The sequence below is a fragment of the Daucus carota genome, chromosome 5, assembly GCF_001625215.2.
Source record: "Daucus carota subsp. sativus chromosome 5, DH1 v3.0, whole genome shotgun sequence".
NCBI classification, from domain to species: domain Eukaryota; kingdom Viridiplantae; phylum Streptophyta; class Magnoliopsida; order Apiales; family Apiaceae; genus Daucus; species Daucus carota.
The window spans coordinates 13,640,941-13,659,178 of NC_030385.2; the positions used below are offsets into that span (position 1 = coordinate 13,640,941).

At 32.7% G+C, this 18,238-nt stretch overlaps 3 protein-coding genes across 4 annotated transcripts; all 3 read right to left on the reverse strand.

The window, feature by feature from the left end:
* Nucleotides 1-4,444: 4,444 nt before the first annotated feature.
* On the reverse strand, nt 4,445-6,788 carry LOC108221366 (protein FAR-RED IMPAIRED RESPONSE 1-like). The gene is made up of 6 exons (XM_017395249.2): nt 6,445-6,788; nt 5,833-6,109; nt 5,468-5,741; nt 5,179-5,375; nt 4,884-5,063; nt 4,445-4,798 (listed from the first exon to the last, which is right to left on the reverse strand). The coding sequence occupies exons 1-6, from the start codon at nt 6,786-6,788 to the stop codon at nt 4,445-4,447; spliced, it is 1,626 nt and encodes a 541-aa protein (XP_017250738.2).
* Nucleotides 6,789-6,850: 62 nt separating this feature from the next.
* LOC108221367 (protein FAR1-RELATED SEQUENCE 5-like) lies at nt 6,851-9,132 on the reverse strand. Its single transcript, XM_017395250.2, has 4 exons — nt 9,093-9,132; nt 7,828-8,698; nt 7,215-7,491; nt 6,851-7,123 (listed from the first exon to the last, which is right to left on the reverse strand). The coding sequence occupies exons 1-4, from the start codon at nt 9,130-9,132 to the stop codon at nt 6,851-6,853; spliced, it is 1,461 nt and encodes a 486-aa protein (XP_017250739.2).
* Nucleotides 9,133-13,760: 4,628 nt separating this feature from the next.
* Nucleotides 13,761-17,499, reverse strand: LOC108220473 (formate--tetrahydrofolate ligase-like). Of its 2 annotated transcripts, XM_064092864.1 has the most exons (8): nt 17,203-17,496; nt 16,607-16,657; nt 16,180-16,333; nt 15,755-16,073; nt 15,156-15,323; nt 14,661-15,035; nt 14,511-14,573; nt 13,761-14,232 (listed from the first exon to the last, which is right to left on the reverse strand). In XM_064092864.1, the coding sequence occupies exons 5-6, from the start codon at nt 15,259-15,261 to the stop codon at nt 14,677-14,679; spliced, it is 465 nt and encodes a 154-aa protein (XP_063948934.1). In that variant the 5' UTR covers nt 15,262-15,323; nt 15,755-16,073; nt 16,180-16,333; nt 16,607-16,657; nt 17,203-17,496; the 3' UTR covers nt 13,761-14,232; nt 14,511-14,573; nt 14,661-14,676. The 2 variants fall into 2 exon arrangements, with proteins under 2 accessions (XP_063948934.1, XP_063948935.1); XM_064092865.1 differs by lacking the exon at nt 16,607-16,657 and having other exon boundaries at nt 17,203-17,499.
* Nucleotides 17,500-18,238: the final 739 nt, after the last annotated feature.

Below are 18,238 nucleotides of genomic sequence, written 5' to 3' on the forward strand. Positions count from 1 at the left end.
AGCAAAACATATTCATAAAGAAAAAGATGAAGTTAAAATCAGGATTTCCCCAAGACATCTTTATGAGATGATATACTTTCTCACACCAGAGCAAAGGCAATGGGTTAGGAGAACTGGTTTTGGATTTCTGTTGGATTTTCAACTAGAAATGTTGGCAGCAAAACTTGCCTACAATGTCCTACAAATATTTGATCACAACACAGTCTCTTTGAATCTTAAGGATAATGATATTGAAATTCAAGAGCAAGACGTGTGTGACGTGCTTGGCTTACCATATGGAGGATCGCGAATTATATTCGATTCAGATGAAAAATATTTGGAAAGAACAATCAACTGGCATGCATAATTCAACACTCACAAAGATGATGAGCAAATCACAACTCAAATGATTGTTCAAGTGATGAGAAATCAAGAAGTTAATGATAATTTCAAATTGAACTTCATTCCAGTAATGGAAAATGTTCTTATTGGAACAAGAGGGGCTTAATATATTGACAAGCAACTACTGAAGATAAATGATAATCTTGACAATCTGCAGAAGTACAATTGGTCAGAATATCTTATTAGTTATCTTGTAGTAGCTACTGAAAGTTGGAACAACACAACAACAACTTTTTTTAGGGGATCTCTCATTTTCCTAACTGTAAGATATCATTTTCTTAAACTATCTTTTTCTTGATATCTTTAATTTATGATTAATAAATTTCCCTATTTTATTTGTAGCTCTTCTATGTTGACCGTGTAAGACCCAAAGCTATAAAGCTAGTTGAACGACAACTTCCTTCTTATATTGGGTGGACTGAAGAAATTTTGAAGGAAAGACAAGCTATTGAAGTTTTTCATGGTCCATTTGGAGTTGGATCAATTGTACCTCCACTTAGAGAGTTTATACGTCAAACTGAAGCTCAAGAAAGCAAGGTATAATTTTGTATAGCACATTATATATATACCTACATATTATATTCATATGTGTATATTCATATTAAATGCATGTCTTATTAAATGACTGAATTTCTTGAGAGTTTATACGTCAATGTCTTAATTTTTCTTAATTATTGAAAAAGGATAAGAACAATGATGAGTGGAATAATGATGACACTTGGAGACAGATTGATGAACTTGTGGAGAAATACAGTACGAAAAAGAAATCACCATCAACAGATATCCCACCAGAGCCTTCTATTGATGCAGCGTATAATTCTCCACCAAGAGAGGGTGAACCTTCAAATGATGCTGCATATCATACACCACAAAGAGACGCTGAGCCTTGTACTGATGCTGCACATCATACTCCACCAAGAGAGGCTGAGCCTTCTACTGATGCTGTACATAATACTGCACCAACAGAGGCTGAACCATCATAGGAGGCTGAACCATCACAGGAGGTACATACTTATTCTACAATATTATTCACTATATTATGAAATAGTATTCAGTAAATAATATGTAATAATTCACTATATTTTGCAATAGTAATCACTAAATGATATATGTAATAATTCACTATATTATGCAATAGTAATCACTAATAGTAATAATTCACTAAATAATATGTAATAATTCACTATATTTTGCAAAAGTAATCACTTATATAAACTATATATATCACTAAAATATTTCCATAACTATTCGTTCTTAATGACTAAATTTTTACTATATTCCTCAGGATATAGTTGAGATCTTGCGTAGAAAAGCACAAGATCTTTTGACAGCAAAGTTTGAATTTGATGATGAGTTGAAGAAAGCAAAAGAGGAATTCCCTGATAATGAGGACATCAAATCAATTGATGAAATGATCAATGAGAATCTCAAGATCAGAAAAGATGATGATTTTGTTCATCAGACTTATTTTGATGTGGAAATGACAAAGAAAACACTTGTTTATGTAGACCTCGTTGAATATCTGCAATCAACACGCCCAAAGAATAATATTTTTGATACTACCGAGGATGACAGTAGGTATATACCATCTTTCTCACTTGGATTTGAGGATGGAGGAACTCGCGATCCTCAAGATTATGTAACTCCAGAGCCACAAGTTCGAGAAAAAAGCAAGCGTCTAAAGAAAGTTGGAACTTTTGCAAAATCACCATATCTTAACCGAGTGATAGATATAAAGTCAAAATTGAATAATTTTGACTTTGGTTTATGCATGTTTCCGGTGCGAAATCGCGATGATTTGTTGTAAGTATACAATTAATTTCCTTTTTGTTCCGCATTGTTTTCCCTATTCTATAAATGTTAATAATATCTATTTACAGGGAGCCTGTATTCAAATGGAAAGAGGTGCAATGCATCAAGGAGCATCTACAAACACTTAAGCCAACATCATCCGTCTATTACTCTGTAATAGACACATGGGCTACAATGCTTAACGACACAGAAAAGTACAAATCTGACAAATCGCCATTGAGACTTTTCTGCACTATTGGAGATTTGGTAATATATACTCTTTCATAATATTTTACTATATTCAACTAAATGTATTCCTAAATTTGGACTTCATTCAACTGATATAATTTTTTAAATATCATAAAGATTTTCAGCCTTGATGAAAAGAAAAGATTCCCTGAGACTTTTCATTCTTTCTCGGACAAAATTCTTGAGACTTTCTCTATAGACAAAATAGAGAACACAGACATGGTAAATGTACAACATTTTCTTCCTTAGATTCATATTAATATAACATGAATAGTGTATAAAATATGTACTTGCATGCTTATGGGTCTTCTTCCCAATTAACAAGTTTCAGCACTATTACTTGATATGCTACCATCTAAAGCATCAATCTTATTACTTAATCGACAACATTAAGCGTGATGGAGACCCCAAGCCATACTACAACACGGTACCAGAAGTATTGGTAAAATTTTGTATAATATTGCCCTATAACATTTGTTTAATATAAATATAAGGTCATATTAACATATACTGATTATTTCCTAATTTGTTGTAGCACTCACACTTCTGCAATTATCTGACTGATAAAGTGAATGCTACTTTTTCAAAAAGAATCCGGAGACTTAAGCCTGTTTATTTGACAATGCCATGGCAAACTGTGTACAATTCAACTGATTGTGCGGTTTTCCTTATGCGGCATATGGAAACATTCAAAGGCGATCCGAAAAATCGGAATACTGAGTTGTCAGTGGAAGGGGTAAGAATTTAATGAATTTATAATTCCTTCTCTCCTTAGCATCTATATTTAACTGTCTTCGACTTGAAACTATAACCTCATAGCACAAATTAATAACAAAAAATCATTAAAATTATACATTGATCTCTAAGATTCATTCATGTTGTGCAAATTCGAGATTTAATTCCTTAAAGAAACTAGGCTCCTGACTACTAATTATACTATATTTCGATCTAATATCCTCAATACTATTTCTACTTACAGGCCCATCAGCACAATTAACTTATGAAGATGCGAGTAAAGTTCATTACAGCAATCCTCACATCACACCTTAATGAACTCAGAGATAATATTATCCAAGAAGCTTCTGGTATGTTTGTAAAAGCAGCATAGATGAATCTTATCAATTTGGTAATATCTGCAACACCAGGAAAACAGCTATAAAAAAACACACCAGGATCAGGAAAGAAATCTGTGCATTTTGCAGAGCCATTGATTTGTTCTTTTCATGAAGTCGCAGTGGAGGTCTCTCAATCTCAAGAAGATGAACCAGAAACTACTGAAAACAATGCTAATGAAGGACAGTAGATGAATTTAGATAATCATTTTACTACAACTAGTAATCAATTATTGTTAAAATTGTAAAAGTGTTGCGATGTGGAAGTTTAATTGTTGCAGTTGGATTGAAATTGAACAACTATTGGCTTTTGGATAGTTTGATTGATGTATCTAGATTGGTGGTTCCAAAGATTGGTGGTTTCAAAGATATATATAGATTGGTGTTTTTCAATTGTTTTTTTTTCTTAACTTTAAATTCTTTATATATAGTATTAAATGTTGTTTGTCTTCCTTTCATATATAGATTGGTGCTTTCAAATGTTTATAATGCTTCACATATAGATTGGGTTTTTGTTGTCTTAAATATGGATATTATACAGGGAATACTACTAAATTGACATGGCTTTTCACTAAAAATAACATTGCATATCACTAAATTGTACATTGGCTATCACTAAAATATACATTCAATACTACTAAATTTTGCATACTAAATCTCTGAAAATAAAAATTCAATACTACTAAATTTTGCATACTAAATCTCTGAAAATAAAAAGAAAAATCACTGTACTAACTAAACTTTTAAATTGTATGACATATAATAAAATCATATAACATGTACTAAACTTATAAAATGTATATCATCTACTAAAGTTCATAACGCAATTCATTACTAAACAACCTTAACAAACAAACACATTGATATTTTTCACACACTATCATATAATACTATGCATCTTCAATAAAAAATCAAGATTGGTTCTCAGCTCTTGCATCTGTGCTTCCTGTCTTCTTCCTCGGACAAGTTCTTGAATCATGATTCGTGCCCGAGCATTCCTTACACCTTCGGATCCTTTTGTTCGCTTTGTTCAATGCTTTCTCTCTCTCTCTCTCACTAATAAGCCGTTTAAAATAATTTTCCTTATTCTTGCAAACATTCGGCACAAGTATACTTACATCTCCAACAGGCTGTTCACCAACCATGGCAGCAATATGATCTCTCTTACTAAAATCAGCACCATCTCCACCAGAATTTTCGAGATCAGAACTAATCTGCTTTATGATTTTACGCACATAATCAAGCTTATCCATTTGAACTCCAGCCTTGTTAAGAGTTTGCCGAAAATCAAACCAAAAATTAGTCAATTTCAATGACACTTGCTCCATTTTAAAAAAAATCAGAAGATACCGCAACTGATTGAGATAAAGTCCCGCACTCTACAATCTTCATCCACCGATTAAGCACAAGACTTCGAGGAAATTTTATGACACCTATTTGCTTCAAACCACAAAACGCATGTCTACAAAGAATTCCACACATAACAAATTTTTTGCATGAACATACAGCATGTGTTTTGCTAACAGCTACCTGAAAAGGCAAATTAACAACAAATTTAGATAATCTATATTATAATGAACTACACAGAACACATTATCTTTAACTTACTACACATATGCAAGTTTTTAAGAAAGTTTCAACTTACTTTGAAAAGTTTATCTTTAACTTTCACGTCCTTTATATCCAATTGAGTTACACCATCAACCTCTTCACTCATCCTCTTAATTTGCATTTCCAAGCAAGACGCCAAAATCTCTTCTTGTACTTTGTAAAAGATTGTCCGTGTAAACAAGTCAGCAGCATCATCTTCAAGAAACCATCTTGACAAAGTATTTGGTTTGCCTGAGTTGACTCATGACCTAGCCGTTCAGTCTCATTCCGCTGCCTATGCATTGCACTCTCAAAACGTAACCAGAATTCACATAATGTATCACCTTGTCTGTGAAACTGTCCAAAGAAGAAATTTTCACTTTCGGACCTTGAAGTAGTTCCCATCAAGCCAAACATAGAATTGTCCCTGAAATATGAAGGAATCCAAGACTTCCTTATTTCATACATATCAGCCAACCATTTATTATCTTCCAAATTAAATTCTTTTATAACTGATTGCCATCCATTTTCAAATTCTTCAATTTCCAAATTTGACGACCATATGTACTTTTTCATTTTTTCCATGAAATCTGTTTCTTTACACAATCGATTGACAACCTGCAATTTTATAAACAAATACATAAATCAAATGGCTACTATAATATGAACGTAATTGAAATAAAATGTAACAAAAAACATAAATAACTACCTTGATTGGAAATTTTTGCATAATATGCCACATACAAAGGCGATGTTTACTCGGAATCAAATCATTATCTCCACAAAATGAAACCGACACAGCTACTTTCATTGCTGGACACTGATCAGTAATAAACACAACGGGATTTCGTCCCATAGCTTTGACAAATTGTTTAAAAGCCCAATTATAATGACAAATATCTTCTTTTGATAACAAACAAGCAGCAAATGTGACACATCTATCATGTTTGTCAACACCAGTAAAAGGAGCAAAAATCATATTATACCTGCAAAACATAACACATAAAAACAGTAAACTACAAAATCACTTATATAAAAGGGTAGTATCACTAACATACATAGTGCATATCACTAAAGAATACACCACATATTACTAAAAAAAACAAACTATACATGAGTCTCTGTGAAGCCAATAATAGACAATTGCTCCTAACTTAAACATAAACATCATCAAATAAAAAGGAAATAGTATACATGAGTCTCTGTAATTATATAGTGACCAGATGACATATTATATTACAATAGCAGATACACAGCATCAAATGTTACAATAGCAGATACAATAGCATAGTATAGTCTTTAATATTCAATATAAACTTACTTGTTTGTATCAAATGACACAGCATCGCCATAAATTTCAAAGTTTCTCCTCCCAACTGCATCAGCCCAGAAAAGCATAGTTAAGTGACCCTCAGCATCAACTTCATGAGCAAAATAAAATGATTTGGATGTCTCCTGCATTATTCTAAACTCGTCAATCAACATCTGGCCATCCCTCTCTCCAACAAACTCATTTAAATCCCTGTCAAAATTCCTAAAATCGCGTAATGTAGCACCAACATTAGCATAGCCACCAGTCATTTCCTTGACCAAACTAAACGTCTTGCTGCAACCAATATTAACCTTTGCAGCATCAAATACTATACTCCTCAAACCAACTGTCATCTCTCTACTAGCCCTCAGAAATTGCCTACTAGTTTCACTCTCCGACGTATGATTGTGAAGTTCTACAAGCCAAACATAGAATTGAAGTAATTTTCACTTTTGGACCTTGAAGTAGTTCTCATCAAGCTAAACATAGAATTGTCCCTGAAATATGAAGGAATCCAAGACTTCCTTATTTCATACATATCTGCCAACCATTTATTATCTTCCAAATTAAATTCTTTTATAACTGATTGCCATCCATTTCCAAATTCTTCAATTTCCAAATTTGACGACCATATGTACTTTTTCATTTTTTCCATGAAATCTGTTTCTTTACACAATCGATTGCCAACCTGCAATTTTATAAACAAATACATAAATCAGATGGCTACTATAATATGAACGTAATTGAAATAAAATGTAACAAAAAACAGAAATAACTACCTTGATTGGAAATTTTTGCATAATATGCCACATACAAAGGCGATGTTTACCAGGAATCAAATCATTATCTCCACAAAATGAAACCGGCACAGCTACTTTCATTGCTGGACACTGATCAGTAATAAACACAACGGGATTTCGTCCCATAGCTTTGACAAATTGTTTAAAAGCCCAATTATAATGACAAATATCTTCTTTTGATAACAAACAAGCAGCAAATGTGACACATCTATCATGTTTGTCAACACCAGTAAAAGGAGCAAAAATCATATTATACCTGCAAAACATAACACATAAAAATAGTAAACTACAAAATCACTTATATAAAAGGGTAGTATCACTAACATACATAGTGCATATCACTAAAGAACACACCACATATTACTAACAAAAAGCAAACTATACATGAGTTTCTGTGAAACCAGTAATAGACAATTGCTCCTAACTTAAACATAAACATCATCAAATAAAAAGGAAATAGTATACATGAGTCTCTGTAATTATCTAGTGACCGGATGAAATATTATATTACAATAGCAGATACACAGCATCAAATGTTACAATAGCAGATACAATAGCATAGTATAGTCTTTAATATTCAATATAAACTTACTTGTTTGTATCAAATGTGGCATCGAATGACACAGCATCGCCATAAATTTCAAAGTTTCTCCTCCCAACTGCATCAGCCCAGAAAAGCATAGTTAAGTGACCCTCAGCATCAACTTCATGAGCAAAATAAAATGATTTGGATGTCTCCTGCATTACTCTAAACTTGTCAATCAACATCTGGCCATCCCTCTCTCCAACAAACTCTTTTAAATCCCTGTCAAAATTCCTAAAATCGCGTAATGTAGCACCAACATTAACATAGCCACCAGTCATTTCCTTGACCAAACTAAACATCTTGCTGCAACCAATATTAACTTTTGCAGCATCAAATACTATACTCCTCAAACCAACTGTCATATCTCTACTAGCCCTCAGAAATTGCCTACTAGTTTCACTCGCCAACGTATGATTGTGAAGTTCTACAAAATTTAACACATAATATCTATTTTGATTCGTAATCTTAACAACAAATTTGGCTTTACATCCACATCTACGTGTTACAGTACGTCTTCCCCTAACTCCTTTAGCTACAACTTCATCTGAATTTCCAAACTTAACATCATTAAAACCTTCTTTACTACAAACAAATTGCTTCAATATTATCGTACCATCAGAATCTTTCTTTTCGGTTGCTTTTCGTACATCAAAACCACCCAATCTGCCATACTCCTTGTAAAACCGGTAAGCCTTTTCCAAACTATCAAATACCTGATTACAAACTTGAGTATCAACTGCATCAACACAACTAGGTATATAATACCTCACACCACCAGGTGAAACAGTGTAATCTACCGAATCATTACTTCCAGTTGAACAAACAGCACGAGAAACTTCTACAACACTAATATTTGATGAATCACCACAACTTGATCCTGAACAATAACAATTAAGCACAAAATCAATAACTAAACACATCACAATTCTGAATAATTGCTCGCTAAATACATATAAAACTGAATTACAACCTATATCATTATAAAACACATTACAATGACTAAATCACAAAATTGAATAACTGCCTAAATCATTACAAAACACATCACAAAATTGAATATCAAAAAGTACGAACCGCATCATATTTGCTACTCAACAAGGATGAAATCAGAAATCTAAATATGAATTATAAATCGAAAGCAACAAAAAACATAAATCCGAACATATTCAAAAATAAATCGAAGAGATGTAGATGTACAACAACGAACATCATAATCAAACATTAAAAGCAACTAAAATATACAAATTAGCCAAAAAAAACCGAATCTTTACCTTGATTCTCACTGATTTTAGATAAATCCGATATAATCATCTTCAATTCAAAATCGAGCTACGAGATGATGCAATTTAATGACTAAATCACTGATCTCGGATGATGATTTTGTCGATAAGCTGCTCAAGAGAAGCTAGAGTGAGAAGCTGGAGTCGACTGATTTAGAGAGAGAAGTTGTCGAGAAGTAGTTGAAACCGTTGTAGAGAGAGAAAGTTCTAGCCGTTATGAGAATCAAAAACAAAATCCTTGTCTTTTTATATTTTATTAATTTTACTAAACGTACGGCTGTGGTTAAAGTAGGGGTCATTATTTTAGTGGCTAGGATTAGTTCCTAGTTTTTATTTTAGATGAGGTTTGTATTTGATCAAAAGCCTATATATATATATATATATATATATATATATATATATATATATATATATATATATATATATATAGTAAAGTTCTATGGAGACCACTTTTATTGGAGACCGTAGAGACCACTTATGTTCTGCAATCAAAACACTATAAAATACATTATTTTGTGAAGTATGTTCAACAATATCATGTATTTATTAAATCCCATTGATTTTGGTGGGATTTCAAAAAACTTAAAATACACCGAAGAATGTCACAAAATCCATCATTTTATGAAATCCAAAAAAATCCATCAACATTTGAATACCATCAGATTTTAATGGATTTTAAACAATCTCAATTGAATACCATCGGATTTTAAAGTATAATTTAAAATCTCAATTGAATACCACCAGATTTTATAGCATAATTTAAAATCCCAATCGAATACCTCAAGATTTTAATGGATTTCAAACAATCCCAATCGAATGCCCTCGGATTTAATGAATGAAAAAAAATGTTTTAGAATCTCAATCCAATACACCCCTCTAAAATTGACGAAATTATTGTTATAAGATGCTCCCATCATTGACCCTACACTAAAATTGACGAAATTATTGTTGTAATTTAACATCAAAAGATGATTTGATACTAAAATATTATCATGATTAGTTTCAAATCTTAATTTTTTGAATCAGTATTTTGAATCACACTTGGAAGGAACAGCTAATGAAAAATAGTTTTAAGTCAACTTTACAAATAAAATGCATGTATTTTTAAATTTGAAGTAATCATCATATCAACCCAACCAACCACCTTGCAAAAATTGTCAAGTTGAGGACAAGTATTTCATGCATTGAATATAATATAAAAAATGATGTGTCTTATCCCAACTATATATTTAATATTTTATTATTAAAAATGTTCTTTCATCATAAAAGGACCATATAAAGTAGTGAGAGAAAAGGGATGTGTAATAATTTATTATAAAATATAGGATATGGCAAGGAGAGAGAAGCCTTTAAAATAAGGCTCGAAAATGTTGTTCTAGTGATATAAGGCAACACGGGGACATAATTGGATCAACTTTTCTTGTCAAATGTCCTAAATCTTAACGTAGGATATCATATAAGGCATATAAAACATCTCTTGTACTTGCTCTAAAGGCCCCTTTTGCATATTACAATTTGAAAAAGTTAAAATCTATTTGATAAATTTAAAATTAGTTTTTTCAAAATAAACTGATGTCCCTAGATGTTTTTAGAAAAAAATATTTTTTAATTTTTACAAAAAGTTATCATAAATTTATATATTAAATCTTACTAAAAATCTTTTATATTATAATTTAAAAGTATAAATATCAAAAAAAATATCAGAAAATATTCTGATTATTGCATGAGTATTTTTTTAACAAGCATATATTTTAAGAGCACATCAATTTTTGGATAGCCCTCCTAAACAAACCCCATGACCCCCTAAAATTCTACTCTATATAGTTTCTCGTGTTTTTCTCCATACGAAAAACTGATATAAGCAGAGATCACATGTCAATAGCATTTTTGTGTATTAATTCTTTATTAAATTTCTAGACATTTTTTTAAGAATTAAAATTTCTCATTATCAAGGATATTTTGTAACAACATCTCCAACAATTAATTCAAAGGAGACAAGAAACAATTATAGCTATTTAATAGACAGGAAACTCTAGTCATAAGGTGAGCAATCTTGGTTGTTTGCTTTTTGATGTGACATATGGTTATATCAGTCCTATGTTTGAGCTTCGACTTGCAAAACTCTAGGATATGACCAATCTCCAGATAGCATGTGAATTGCATTCTCAAACAATTCTGAGTCACATTATATGTTTATTTGAGTTACACCCATTTCCTCAATCCAATGAAGCGTCTCAAGAACTCCATATGTTTCAGTCCATAACTGTTGCAACCCCCATATTCTCATATTCTTTTACTTTTTTGCATCCTGTCATTCGACCACTTGTTTTGTGTTGATCTCCAACGTCGCCAGGGGATTAATTTGTTTGCCCTCCCACACCTTATTCCCAGTAAACCAAATGTCATATAATAGAGCAACTATCTTTGAACTCTCTTTGATGATATCGTCGAGTAGCCATTCTAAAGCTGATTCAACATCTCGCATTTTAAAATGTAGCCCGACCTTTTGCCAACATGCAGTAGCAAACTTACAGTCGAAAAAGAGATGTAACATGTGTTCAACTCTTTATTCCCTCACACACCAGACAAATTATTGGAGTAGCCACTCCTCTAACCTTGAGTAAATTTCTGACAAGAACATTGTTCTTACAAAATCTCCACATGGAAGTTCTGAACTTAAGAGAAAGTTGCACATTCAAAAGTCTTTTCTAGCCTTTTGAATGTGAAGCAAAAACAATATTATCATTTCGTTGAGCCCAGAACTGATACCCTGTCTTTACTTCTAAGCTCATGTAGTCAACTCGAGCCAAGCAACTTTATCTTTGCCATTACATTGAGATATTCTCAATTGGAGAATGAGTTGAATATCATCTTCATGAAAATTGTGTTGAACGTTTTACACGTCTCAAACTTTGCCATTTGGACAGAAGTAATCGCATACATTTTCATTCCTGATGTTACTCAGATGATATTCTCCATGCAGTAATCACGTTTCCCTCAAAGCCAGAGATCCTTAAAAATTGATGAGATACACAATGATTTTGAAATAAGGAAACAAGACATACTATATGATGAGATAAATTGAGCCACGTTTCTAACCATAACAAATTTCCCAGGTTTTGATAAAAGTTTATTTTTCTGGTCTTAAACTTTTCGCGAAAATCTCTCTTTGACAAAGTTAAACACTAATTTCTTTGACCTACCTATGAGCAACGATAAGTCCAAATACTTGCTATCTTTCAAATCATTATCGACCTCCAAAATGTTCTTGATATCATGTTGTTTGTCTCTTCTAACTGCGCTAAAGAAGATGCCATACTTTTGTTAATTGATGACCTGACCTGACCGACTCATGTATTCATTTGCCAGAGTTATCACTTTTTGTAGCTTTAAAGAATAAAAAGCTATCATCAGCAAAAGAAGGTGTTTTATTTTGGGACGTTAAAACAACCTGGCATCTTGTTACATTACCATAAACAATAGCTTTTATGATCTTGTCAGACAGCACTCCAACACATAACAAGAACAAGTAAAGGGACAGTTGGTCGCCTTGCCTCAGGCCTCGACTAATTATAATTGGACCAACTGATTTGTCATTAAACTACACCGTGTAGCTTACTATCGTAACGCATAACATAACCCACTTTATCCGTTTCCTCGTGAAACCCATGCTCTGTATTCTATTCTTCAAGTATCGTCAGTCCACACACGATCATATGTCTTTGAAATATCAAGTTTTAGTGCCACATCTCAAACCCCACCAAGACATTATCCGGGATATTTCTACTCGGGACAAAAGATGATTAGTTCTCTTCAAATTTGTTAACTTCTTCCTCTATACTTCAAAAACCAGATCTTCATTCTTTTCATCCTCTACATTAAGACTTGCGAGCTGCTCACTGATGCTTTGGTACCTAGCCATTCAAGAAATCACGCGAATATGCGATCTATAAACAGAGAGAAAAATAAACTTTCAATTTAAAAGAGACATGTGCTTAATGGTCGAATCATCCTAATTCTAATACACTAATAAATTATTTTTTCGCTTTCGTCACTTATCTTTGGACATTTAAAACGATCACTCAATATATAATTTTATATTTATATATAATTCTTTTTCATCGTCCACCAATTCTTAATCATCTTTGATTCTCGTCCAATAATTCTCTTCTTCTTATTTCTAGTTTCCCTATTATTTCTCAATATCATTCACACAAGTTAATTTATTTCAAATTATTTGATAAGCATTAAATTTTTATTTTCAGTATTTACACAATACTTCTTATTTTCGATCACTTGACTTTTTCTTTTTCATAAATTATGATGTTATGTAAAATTAATATGCTTTTGAGTATCACCGTCGGGTTGGTTATAGACAGTTGGCTATATCGGACGTGTAAGATATTATGTAAAACTAGCATAATAGCCCGTGCAAGGCACAGGCATTTCTAGATTTCAATTTTTAAAAATAAAAAATCATTTAAAATCTTTTTGTTGAACATATTTATACTTGTAAAATAATTGAATGCGTAAGTATTTTTTTTAAAAATTTGTAATTTGTTGTAATTCATGCAAGGCGCGCACCACATACTACACCTAAGTCTCTAACTATGTAAAATTGTATGTAAAAATGCAGTATAGGAGGCCTGCAGTTGCAACTGAAGAAGGAGACCATTCTACACGTGTTTATTCTTTTTTACAAAAATATGTGGATTACAAAGAAGGATTTAATTTGTCTATCATTTTTCAATAGTCTCAGTCTTTGAGGTACAACTAAGAGTAAAGACCATGGTATATACACTTCCCGTGCTTGCTTCCATTAAATTCACGAAAGTTTTGGCAGGCAACCTGAAAGCATTATCGATCTATACACTTCTCGTGCTTGCTTCCATTAAATTCACGAAAGTTTTGGCAGGCAACCTGAAAGCATTATCGATCTTTCCCTGACTGCCGAGGTCTCTTCATCTGACTGCTAGTCTTGACCCTATGACGCCTCCACTGGGTCTAATATTACCTCCAGATACCAAACTGATTGTAGCAGCGTAAAAATTGACTGAGCTAAAACAACTGAGTTTTTCCCCTCAGCAACAATTCCCCTCGATTCCTTTCATAGTCAGCTATGACAAGAACACTACCACATAGAGACACAAATCACCTTAGTAGGTTCGAATAAGTAAGAATTTTTTTTTCTAATAACAATTAGTGTAGCGTGCAATAAACAACAAAAAATAATGTACGGAAAATTGATAGACTTTTAGGACTCCAAGATGAGTAATAATAGATGTACAATAAATCCTGAAGAGACATTTTTATTTTTGTGTCCACTTTCACCATTAACACAAATGAAATATAATATTATTTAATTCCTTATCCTCTTTAGAAAATCTTGTATTCACACAAAGAAAGTACCTGATCTTGAATAGCAACAGCTTGAGAAGATAGATGAAAATTCTTTCATGTAAAATTAGGTACCTGCCCAAGTCCCAAGTAAAAATTATAGTGCAGGTAATCCAAGCTTTTCAAAACGCCTGAACTTGAAGTCGCTAAATTTTCTTTTACCTTCTTTGTCAGCAGCTCACAAACGGTTAAAAAGCGCTTTATCACTTTGTGTTGATTCCTGAAACATTCGTGCATCAATGGCAGCAGCCAAAAGGTTGTTTGCAACTGTTATCGCATGAATATCCCCTGTTAAGTGAAGATTGAACTCATCCATTGGAATAACCTGACTATATCCGCCACCTGGTGCACCTCCCTTGATTCCAAATGTTGGTCCTTGTGATGGATGGCGAAGACATGTAACGACCTTTTTATCAAGAAAAGGTCCCAAAGCTTGACAAAGACCAATAGTAGTAGTTGACTTCCCTTCTCCAAGTGAAGTTGGAGTAATCCCTCCAACCAATACATAATACCCATCTTCCCTTCCTTCGAGTTCATCTATAACAAGCAGCAACACCTTAGCTTTATACTTGCCATAAAGATCATAATGATCAGGACTAAGATTAAGCTGCTTAGCAATCTCAGAAATATGAAGAGGGGCAAAAAAATTAGCAATACCTATATCAGCAGGCTTCTTCACTCTTTCCCTCCACTTGAAGTTAGAAATCTTATTTATGGTGAGTGTGATGTGAGGCACCATTGATTGACTCATAATGTTGTACATAATTATTCAATTGTTGGCGGATATTCAAGACTTTCTACACTGAGTATCGCAAAATCTGGAACCTACAGACAAGATATTGATGGATTATTGGATTATAACAAATCTTCAATCAAAAATATAAAATATAAAATGTATATTATATAAATCACTGTTTTCTATATTTTTATTTTCCAAAGCTCATCAGTTCGTGTTAAATAATAAATGTTTGGTTGGGGATCAGGTTGAGTTCACAAATGCTGTTGAGAATTCATAGAATAAACCATATCTTTCGGAAAACAAAGCACTGGTCAGTCTCATGCATTACATCTGAAAAACTAAACTCCATGTGACTATATTTTGCACAACTTATTTGCAAACCTTTTTTAAAGGATTCTAAGCCAACTTGTAAAAGACATCACAAAGTAGGAATATAAATGCACACGTCACAGTTTAGCAAAACTAATTAGCAAAAAAAAAAGGCCTAAATGCTCATCAAAGAAGTGTTTCCTCATACCTTGAAAGTTCTTGGCTTGTTTAACTTCAAGTCGAAGGTCAATGCCTCCCGAAAATGCATGTGGATATGCCTCACTTCTATAATCGCTTAGCTTCACCAGTCTATAAGTGCTGATGAACTCTTTCACCTAGCTTCTATAATTGCTTAGCTTCACTAGTTTAATTTTTCAATCACATCTCCATCATCGTGCTCGACACTTATCTCATATCCTTTGCAGGGGGGAACCCAAACAGGTTTAGAAGCACGATTGGGTATGGAGCAGGTAGGATTGGATATGGTATAAATTCAATTAGGAGCATGGGTACTCATGGAAAATAATCTGAAAACAGGTACAAACTAATCAGTTGTCATATTTCATTTTAGACATATATATTGTACCACAAACTGATAAAATAAACAATTATTTAGCGTGAAGCAAGCCATACCTTTGCTACACTCGAATTCTATTGCCTCCGATACTCCTCCCCAAATCACAAATTTGTCCACCACTACTCAATCTAATAGCACTTGCATGTGTTTGGTGTTGAATCAGGTGGCCCTCGATGATCCTTTCGTCTCAGCCTCGCTACATGATGGTAACTGAAAGAAACCGCAAAAACATATTATAAGCAATGGTATAGCTGTAATTTTTAATCTCACAAGGATATTTACGTTATTTTCCAATCAATTTTGTGGCATATTTTGCCCCGGGTTCTTCTTTAATATATGTAAGTAGATATATGATGATATGAAGTTATTTAATCTACTACTATGCCTCCTGATGCCATGGGAAAGATAACATATGTTGCTCCGACTGGTCAATATTCACTAAAGATTTGAACCTGATCCTTACATAAGTTATTATGTTCATACCAGCTCTGTTGTGGCTTACTCGAATTTCTTTCTTTGTGGCAGTTTGCTAATCTGTAGATTGAGCGAGGTTCAATACTCATGATGTAAAAGTATATTTTACAATTTCAAGTATATATTTATTATGCCAAATATCATCTATTCTGTCTAACGCAAATTATATAGTATTAAGAAATCTACTTGCACTAATAAATTTAAACCATCTTGTTTGAGCACCACGTCACAGTCATCATCATCAATATGCAGGCACACTCACTTCGTCTGTACAATCACACAATACCAACCACCTCCTCTTTGCTCGAACTTGTATACATCTTTATACACACATCTAAAAGCACGCTGTATTAAAATGTGTCAACGCACTTAAATAAAAATATAGGATGGGTGCCCCGCTGAAGCCATCATTGTATGTATTTGGCTCGGGCAAAGCATCAAACAGTTTGCGGGCGCGAAAAACATATATACACGTAAGACATACATATACACGTTTGAGTGAGAATTAACAGAACTCTGCAAAGAATACTAATCCATTCAGATAGCCTAAATCATAAATAAATCAAAATAAAGAGCACAATTAGGCGGTGAATGCACAATATTACCTCTGAAGGGTAGCTTCTAAGGCTTATGTTTTCTTCTGCAGAATCCCTTACTCTCTTAGGTTGCCGATTTTCCCACGAATCCGCTATTGCGTAATCTGGCGTTAGCTGTTGATGTGAATCGAGAAGAGAAAGGCTGGGCGGAGGCAGGCTATAGGTTGGGTATTCGCCGTGACAAAGATTTGTTTAGAAGATTGCAGGCTCGGATAGGTAATTGAGACTCGGGAAGGCTTGTAACAAATATGTGGTCATGAGTTTGGCTCGGAATCAAGTAATTTATTTGCTCAGGAGTTAAACTTGACATGTACCTGTTCTGCTATAATATATACTAGCCTTAAACCCGTGCAAAGCACGGGCGGCTATATATTTGTATATTTATTATTTATAATTTTAAATTTAATATTATTTTATTAGTGTTTTAGTATTAATGAATTAAAATTTTATTAAATTATATTAATTAGCTGATTATATTCACTCCTGAAAATTTAACTAATTATAAATTATATTTAAAAAAAGAATTGTGGAGTTTTTATCTCGTAGTACATGACAAAGTGTTTGTAATTTAAATAGTATGAAACTGTTTGATGATGCAAGGGGGATAGGACTCTACTTGTTGAAGACTTGTAGTTATGAAGGAAATGACCGAACCAAAATTTTGGACGATTACAAATTATATCTATGTTGCCTTATTATATTATAGTATAGTATAGATAAGTAGATTTGTCAAATCTATAATACATTGTGCTTCAATTGTATAAGCTATATTGATTACTTATATTTTAAAAATAATATATAATTATATTTCAAATTGTTATAAATAAAAAATATTTATTTTAATATGATAATTAGATGAGGGGAAATTAATACTATTGGTTAAATATAGCCAATAATCAGGTTGGCAATAATGAGCAGTGAAATTTTTTACTTTTTTTTACTTAATCTCTATACTTTTGTTTTAAACGTATATTAAGAATTTTTAATCAAGAATTTTATAGATAGGATATGCTCTTGCTTATATTCTAAATTATTTTTTATCTAA

Bases quoted from the DNA above. Each gene is read 5' to 3' on its own strand.
- LOC108221367 (XM_017395250.2), bottom strand. From the start codon at position 9,132: ATGATTATATCGGATTTATCTAAAATCAGTGAGAATCAAG. The intron at 7,492-7,827 runs GTAAGTTTATAT...TATGTTTTGCAG, and splicing joins GCCACATTTGATACAAACAA to GTATAATATGATTTTTGCTC. The intron at 7,124-7,214 runs GTAGTTATTTCT...ATAAAATTGCAG, and splicing joins TGCAAAAATTTCCAATCAAG to GTTGGCAATCGATTGTGTAA.
- LOC108220473 (XM_064092865.1), bottom strand. From the start codon at position 15,261: ATGTACAACATTATGAGTCAATCAATGGTGCCTCACATCACACTCACC. The intron at 15,036-15,155 runs GTATTGCTAATT...TGCTTGTTATAG, and splicing joins GAAGAAGCCTGCTGATATAG to ATGAACTCGAAGGAAGGGAA.
- LOC108221366 (XM_017395249.2), bottom strand. From the start codon at position 6,788: ATGACAGTTGGTTTGAGGAGTATAGTATTTGATGCTGCAAAGGTTAAT. The intron at 5,376-5,467 runs GTGATACATTAT...GAGTCAACTCAG, and splicing joins TGGACAGTTTCACAGACAAG to GCAAACCAAATACTTTGTCA. The intron at 5,064-5,178 runs GTAAGTTGAAAC...TTGCCTTTTCAG, and splicing joins TTAAAGATAAACTTTTCAAA to GTAGCTGTTAGCAAAACACA.